Source organism: Pogona vitticeps, chromosome 1 (assembly GCF_051106095.1).
Source record: "Pogona vitticeps strain Pit_001003342236 chromosome 1, PviZW2.1, whole genome shotgun sequence".
Taxonomy (NCBI): Eukaryota; Metazoa; Chordata; class Lepidosauria; order Squamata; family Agamidae; genus Pogona; species Pogona vitticeps.
Genome location: NC_135783.1, coordinates 322,099,138 through 322,106,729, shown reverse-complemented (window position 1 = coordinate 322,106,729; position 7,592 = coordinate 322,099,138). Strand labels below are relative to the sequence as shown.

The 7,592-nt window shown below is 39.9% G+C and overlaps 1 protein-coding gene across 1 annotated transcript in view; it reads left to right on the top strand.

The window, feature by feature from the left end:
- The first annotated feature begins 458 nt into the window (after nucleotides 1-458).
- SNW1 (SNW domain containing 1) overlaps nucleotides 459-7,592 on the top strand; it is a 24,582-nt gene continuing 17,448 nt past the window's right edge. The window contains exons 1-3 of the mRNA XM_020794372.3: nucleotides 459-644; nucleotides 3,362-3,515; nucleotides 6,925-7,086. Of these exons, the coding sequence (XP_020650031.1) occupies nucleotides 631-644; nucleotides 3,362-3,515; nucleotides 6,925-7,086 (330 nt within the window). The 5' untranslated portion in view covers nucleotides 459-630. The remainder of the gene's footprint in view (nucleotides 645-3,361; nucleotides 3,516-6,924; nucleotides 7,087-7,592) is intronic.

Here is a 7,592-nt window from a genome sequence, read left to right as displayed (position 1 = left end):
TATACATAAACATATATGGGAGATATACATATACAGACAGCGACAACTAAACAGCGATTCCGTTTCCTTGCTCCATTTGAGGGATGCAGTTGATCACTAAAATATAATTAGGCTTCTAAGTGTGATTTACAAACAGAAATATTCAAGCAAACATATATTTTACATGCTGTCGTTCCTTTTGGAGGCGAGCTTCGTTCTCCTAGCCAGAAGGGTCAATCCCGTTCTTTCCAAATACTGTACAGTATTAAATGTTGCCTTTAACATCCATCCTGCAGGACGACGGGGACTGTCTCCAGTTGCTTCAACTGTTGTTTGTCCTCGTTCTCTCCTCGTGAGCTCAAAGGCACATTCCTCTTCCCTTCTACAGTATTCGCCACTTCTCTCGTTTTCAAGCTGCGTTGTCCTCACAGAAGTCCTCAGAACCAAAGCTCCCAGGTGGCCCGCCGCTGGGGCGCATGCGCACAGCAACGGCTCATGCTCCTCTCCCTTTCTCCCTCGACGACGGAACTAAGCGTAGACACTACAACTCCCAGCATGCCTTGGGGGCCGAGGCTTGTTCAGTAGGGGGTGTCATTCAGCGCCACTGCTGTCGTCGTGGGGCCTACAGAGGAAGAGGAGGAGAACAGCAAGATGGCGCTGACTAGGTTTGTTTCGGGTCTCGAAGCGGCGGGAGTTTGCTGGGAATTGGGGGTGGGGGCGAGATAGGTTGTTGGTTCCTTCGTGGAATTCATTTATTTTAACATGGCCGCAGCTGTTTGTTTACCGACATCGATTGCGGGGTCGTTTTGGTTAGAGGAGCGCCGTAGCGCAAGGGAGGCCTCGATGGGTCCGGGCGGTTTCTCAAGAGCTCACACCTCGAGTCCTGCTTTTAAACAGCGTGGTTGGACCTTTTTTTCTTCCTTCGGTGCGTCTAGTCTTCGGAGCAGGGCTTTTTCTGGCTTGGAAATGTCGGTTGAGTGGGATTCGTGGCGGGTTTCTGCCCCGGTTTGAGCGGCACGCCAGACGGAGAGGGAAAGATGAAGGTTTCGCCTGCCTAAACAGAGGCTCTCCCTTGCCTCAGAAGGGGACTTGGGAGTTGTGTTGGAGCCGAGTGAGCCCTCAGAGTGTGACACGGTCGTTGGACGCGACGGCAGGCTCATATACAACCGAGGGTTGGCTAGCACATGTGTGACCGCCCGTCATTTGGTAACCGTGGCGTCCAGTGGGTTGCCTGGCTCGGTGGAAAAGCCCGTCTTTTATGTACAATATAGGAGAGGCCTCAGATTAAGTCTTTGATGTCTTGGGAAGAGGTACACCGCCACTAAGTAGAATACCCTGACAGTAAACCTATTAACCCCACTGTATACTTAGGGCAGGGGTCTCCAAACTTTTCAGTATGAGGGCCACAACATATATTTTACACATTTTTAAGGGCTGAAGGAGGGATCTCCCACCCCAGCTGTCTTTGCAAAGACAGCAGGGGTGGGGGATCACTTGAGTCCCTCTTCCTATGCCAGAGTGGGGATAGGAAGAGGAGGGTCCCCCGTTTCCCCCCCCCCCCAGAAATTTCCATTTTTTCCAAAAAAAAAAAAAACCTGGAAAAATGTTTCCCCCCCTGGAAAAAATGGAAATTTTGGGAAATTTTACATCTCTAATACCTCCCTAATTTAACACCAGCAAAAGCAAACAGAGTTTGTTAAGTTTAGATCTCAGTAGCAATTGTAGATCTTATCCTGGGTACCTACCCAAAATTAAGTGAGACACCCATGGCCTCTCTACAAATATGTCTAGGTTTTTTAGCAAACTAAGGGGATGGGTAAACATATTTAAAACAGGCTTTGATTATCTTTGAAGCAATTACTGCTCAGTATCTGCATGCAAAACTCATTATAAATAGAGGAACTGAATCCTTTGCATTATGCATCCAGTGCAAGTCAGGGGAAATAGGCAGAGGGGTCAGGTCAGTAGATGCTACAAAAATGCACCTAACAATTCTAGTCAAAATCTGGACTCCTCAGTAGCAAGCCCATAGTCCAGGAAAAACTGACATAGTTCTCAGACTGTTGAAGACGTATGGACTCCACAAATAGAAAATAAGCTCTTTCCATCTGGTTGTCATTGCTGTCAGCCAGAACCTTAGTGTCACACACCCCCAGTTCTCCTGTTTGTTCTTCTACACACCCAGGTTCCCTTTCAGGCATGACATTTAATTTTCACACTTTTCCGCTGTCATCAGTGGAATTCTTTTATCCACAATGTAAATTATTTCACTCCAACACAGGCTACCAATCATTGAAAGTTTTTATTAAAGTTACAGATGTTCTTTATTTATTTAGTCAGAATCACAATCATTTAAATGTCTTGTTTATTTATTTGCCATTTAATCAACTTGTGTATTTAGTGGTTACTATTCTCACTTCTAACTTTGACTATCTAGCTCTTTCTCTAACCTCTGAAATCCTTACTTTAACTCTTACTGATCCCTAACTGAAATCCTCAACTGATATCCCTAACTGAAGTCCCTGTCTTTCATTCTCTTCTTATATTTCCTTGGTTCAGCTCCTTCTGTTCAACCATTGGTTAATAAATCAGGGTTCCATTGTGATGGACAGAAGTGGTTACTGAGCTGTCCGATACATAGACTGTTGAAGATGTACAGTGGGGTCTTGACTTAAGAATGGCTCGAGTTAAGAACATTTTGACTTAAGAACCGCTCTCATAGGAAAATATTGACTTGACTTACGTACTTAGATTTGAGTTACGAACAAAAAAACCCACGTGGGAGGCAGGGAAAGTGCAAAATGTGAACTTTCGGTTAACTGTTGGCCAGTGAAAAGGGTGCCTGTCTGCTTCCTCACTCCTCCCGGCGTTTAGAGAGTGGATTGGGAGATAGTCTTCGGACTGCCTGGTACTGTCCTGCCTGGACTGTATTTTCCCTGCCTTCCCTGAACCTTTCTTGACCTAAGGAAAAAAAGAAACAAAATATCCCCCTCTAGTGGTCGAAGGCGGAATAGCAGCTTCCCATTAGTTTCTATGGACGGAAAAGAGCAGATACGGATCAAATGGTTCTCAATGCATTCCTATGGGAAATGCAGATTTGACCTGAGAACTTTTTGACTTGAGAACCGCCTTCCAATACGGATTAAGTTCTCAAGTCAAGACCCCACTGTATGGACTCCACAAATAGAAAACAAGCTCTTTCCATATGGTTGTCATTGCTGTCTCAGTTAAATTGACACTGCAGCCAATTTTTGTAAAGCCAGAACTTCAGCTTCTTTGTGATTTTTTTTTTTTTGCATTGGAAAAATGTATTGCTTTTGCTATCTAATGTTAAGTAGAGATGAAGTGACGAGATTCAGTTCATTCTTTTGTCTTTACTTAGCTTTTTACCAGCACCAACTCAGCTATCTCAGGACCAGTTGGAGTTAGAAGAGAGGACAAGATTGCAAAGGGTGAGGCAGACAGCACTAGTGTCATCAAGAAGGGAGCCTCCTCCTTATGGTTATCGGAAAGGATGGATACCACGAATGTTGGAGGTAAGCAGTAATGTACACAGTTCTAGTAATAAGTAATGGTTTCTGTTACCTTGTTGTTTGAAGATAAAGGCACTTAATATTTGTGCTCCAGTTATTTTCTTGTTATTTGAGTTCAGCTGGAATTTAACAACCATATGAGCCAAAATGGTAACAGAATGTCTTGATCACTAAAATAAGCTTCAAGAAGTATAAATATTGATCACTAAAATATACTTCAGGAAGTATAAGGTGAAAATCCATAGAAGACTTATTCCCTTCCCTGACAAAATGGCTTCTATTGGCGGAACAGAAAAGGGACAATCATCCTCTCCCCTACAGTCCCATGTACACCTTCAAAATCTGCCTTAGAAGATTGTGGGACCTTACAGAGGAAATACTAGAGTTGGGATAGGAGACCGCACAGAGTACATAGTCCTATTGCATAGGTAGATACTCGTATACCTTGGGATTTTACCCAAAATAGTTTTACATACAACCCTGAATGTTAAAATTAGAGGAATCTAATTGCTATGGCACGTCTACCCAGTTTGTAAATCACTAACTGAACACAAGCTACCACTCAAATTTAGAACATGCAAAGTTTCATAAATCTTCAAATATCAAATATTTTGCAATCTCAGTTGAATTTGGTGCTAGGCATATATTTGGTAAATCATGCTGTGAAGATGTAGGATCTAAACTGGATTAAAGCCTTCAAGACCTGGATTACTATTCTGTCTGTTCTGTACACTAATTGCATGGGGGGAAACCAAGCTAAGTAGTTATTTGCTTACCTTGGTTTCCCCATGTGTGAAATGGGAATAAAATGCTTCAAGCACCTGTTGTGAAAGCTGAAATGTTAATTATTGTAAACAACACAGAAAAAGCTGCAGGAGTGATCAGCAGCAATAATGAACTTAAAATGTCTTTTGAAGCTCTGCAAGAAATCCACAATTGTAATTCCTAATCTTGGGTATCCAGATGCTGTGGGAGTCCAACTTACCTCATTCCCATATACAGTGTACATATAGAGGCAAGCTCCTGTGCTGCTTTCTCAAAAATGTTTAGTGTCTGGTAATGCCTTAACTTCAATTCTTCTGTATTTGGACTGGGTACACTCTCCATCCCAAGTTGTTGACCATTTTATTCAAAAAGTAGGAAGCAAGTTAACTCATAATTTTGGCAATGTAATTTGAATGGGATCTACTAGTACATTTATAAGCCCCCAATTTTTATCTCTAATTTTAGCAATAATTTGTTTCCTGAAGGTGTATATAGATAAGCTACCCATCTTTGTGTATGGCCTTTAGTATGGCTGCAATGTAATATACAGGGCCTACATTAGAATAGTTTTTAACTGGTTCTAAATACTAAGTGTTTAGAAATATAGTAATGCCACAGAATTAGCTCATGGTCTCTGACCATAAATGTATATTTTCAAATACCACTTCCAAGATCAGTTAATCCAACAGCCATTGTTTTCTGCACAGATTCTCTCAGTATCAGATATAATTTGGAGATAATACTGTGTCTAAGACCTTTCACTGATTTTTCAATACTAGTTTTTTCTCTTGTGGCATTTTTGTTAGGTTTTATATGAACCTATTGCTGCAGCAGATTTTAGACACATCTTATGCAAGGTTTTTGTAAAAGCAAAGTCAGATTTTGTTAGGTATGTAAAATGCTTCCAAAAAGTGTTTTCTAAACATCTTGGTAAACCAAAATCTAGAATTTCTGCAGAATTTAACAGCTCAACATTACTGAACAGCTTGCATAATAACACGTAAAATGTTTACATGCCACTTAATGTGATTTATCAAAGATGCACATATAAATGGACATTAATTTTTTTAGGATTATAGCCTTCTGTATTATAGGCTAGAAATTAAGGAACCACGGAACTAGTTTGTCATTTCCCAATGGATGGATGTGTGCATGCATGCGTGCATTGAACAAGCTAGAACCAAACAACAAATAGAACAATAAACCAAACAATAGCATAAAAACAAAAATAGGAGAGAGATATCATATACAAAAACAGTTTGTGCGATGCTTTAAAAAAGAATAGAATAAAGTATTTCTTAAAGAGTGCTTCTTGTATGCTACCTGACAGACCACTTTTAAAATCTAAGAGGCTTTTAGCAGCACATTGTTAGATGTGCATAAACCATAAAATAGGACCCTAGGCCTAACTATTCCATTTCAATGAGTATTAATAATTGTGTGCCGTCAAGTCAATTCTGACTTATGGTGACCTTTTCAAGGTTTTCTAGGTAGGGAGTACTCAGAAGTTTTTTAGAGTACTGTATTTTCAGTTGTATTTTAATTGTTTTATCTTTTTATTGCATTTAAATTCTTGTAAGCCACACAGAGACCTTTGGGTAGTGTGGGCGGTATATAAGAGAAAGAGAGAGAGAGAGAGAGAGAGAGAGAGAGAGAAAGAAAGAAAGAAAGAAAGAAAGAAAGAAAGAAAGAAAGAAAGAAAGAAAGAGAAAGAAAGAAAGAAAGAAAGAAAGAAAGAAAGAAAGAAAGAAAGAAAGAAAGAAAGAAAGAAAGAAAGAAAGAAAGAAAGAAAGAAAGAAAGAAAGAAAGACATTTACCATTCTCTTCTTCTGGGTACATCCTGGGACTGTGCCACTTGCCCAAGGCCATACAGTCTGCCTCTTCTGGGATGTATAGACAAGAACTGAACTCCAAGCGTTTTGTTCCACAGCCAGTCACCTAGCTCACCGAGCTATCCAGCCACCTTTAATTAGTATTCCAGGATTAATAAAACAAGCTAATAAAGTTGTGTGATCTTTACATAATCCAAAAGTAAGGGCAGGTGATACCTTTATTAGACAACTAAAAATATATATTTTAAAAAAGCTAGCATTTGCACCATGCAAGTCTTCATCAGGCTAGGCAACCGTGCATTGCAGATGGTGCAGGAAAAGTACACTATATGAAAGTCCTAAAAGTCATTGCAGATATCTGTGCCAAAGGTGAGTTTGAAAATGCAGGCTGCAAACACAATTCCGAAGTGTGGGATTTCAGATTTATTTATTTATATATTTATTTATTTATTTATTTATTTAATTTATACCCCGCCCCTCTAGACCATGTCTATTCGGGGCAGCATACAACATAAAATAAATCAATATAAAAATATATATAATCATAAAAATACAGTTGCAATATTAATTAAGACAATTAATTTAAGAAAGGATTGCCAAGATGGGATAGAATAAGAAAAGAAGAAATAAAAAGACTTAGATTCCACCCCAGTGACCTTTGGTTGGATTATATCTCTCAACTTGCCAAACAAAGGGCTGCCGGCTACTCAGTATTTTCTCCTCCCCATTGCCTTATATCGAAACTTGGGGTCCCAGTACTAATAACTACCATTTTACTTATCTTGCTTATAACTTCCACTTTTATTTCTGTACAGGATTTTGGAGATGGAGGTGCTTTCCCAGAAATTCATGTTGCTCAGTATCCTCTGGATATGGGCCGAAAAAAGAAAATGTCCAATGCGTTAGCTGTTCAGGTCGATGCAGAAGGAAAAATAAAATACGATGCTATTGCTCGTCAGGGTCAGTCAAAAGACAAGGTAATAGAATTCTCAAATGTTTATTTGTAGAGCATAAATATGGAAATGGTGAGATGTATATCTAATGCACAACCTTTGTTCACTTTTCTAAATGTATTCCTATAGTGTTAAAAATAAATAGGAACATATTCATAGTGCATATATTTTAAACAGGTGAACAGGCATGTAAGGGCACATAGATGATTAGCGCCCAGTCTATATATGCAACAGAATGAAGTGTCAGGGTGGACTGTAACTCTTTTGGCTAGGGGCTATAATCCAAAATCAAGCCTGTTTCCTAAGAACTCTGCCACCCAGATTTTCTACAAATGTAGACCAGAGCATAAGAATATTTTGTTCAAATGACTGACGCTGATTATCATTTTATTTCGGGAGTTACCAGTGTGTTTGCTGTCTACCACATTGCTGTGATTACCTGCACATTCCAGTCTCATTGCTCTGGAATCAAGTGTAGCAGAGATTGATTGCTTTCCTGAACAACTGGAAGCCAGTCAGAGAGACGGATT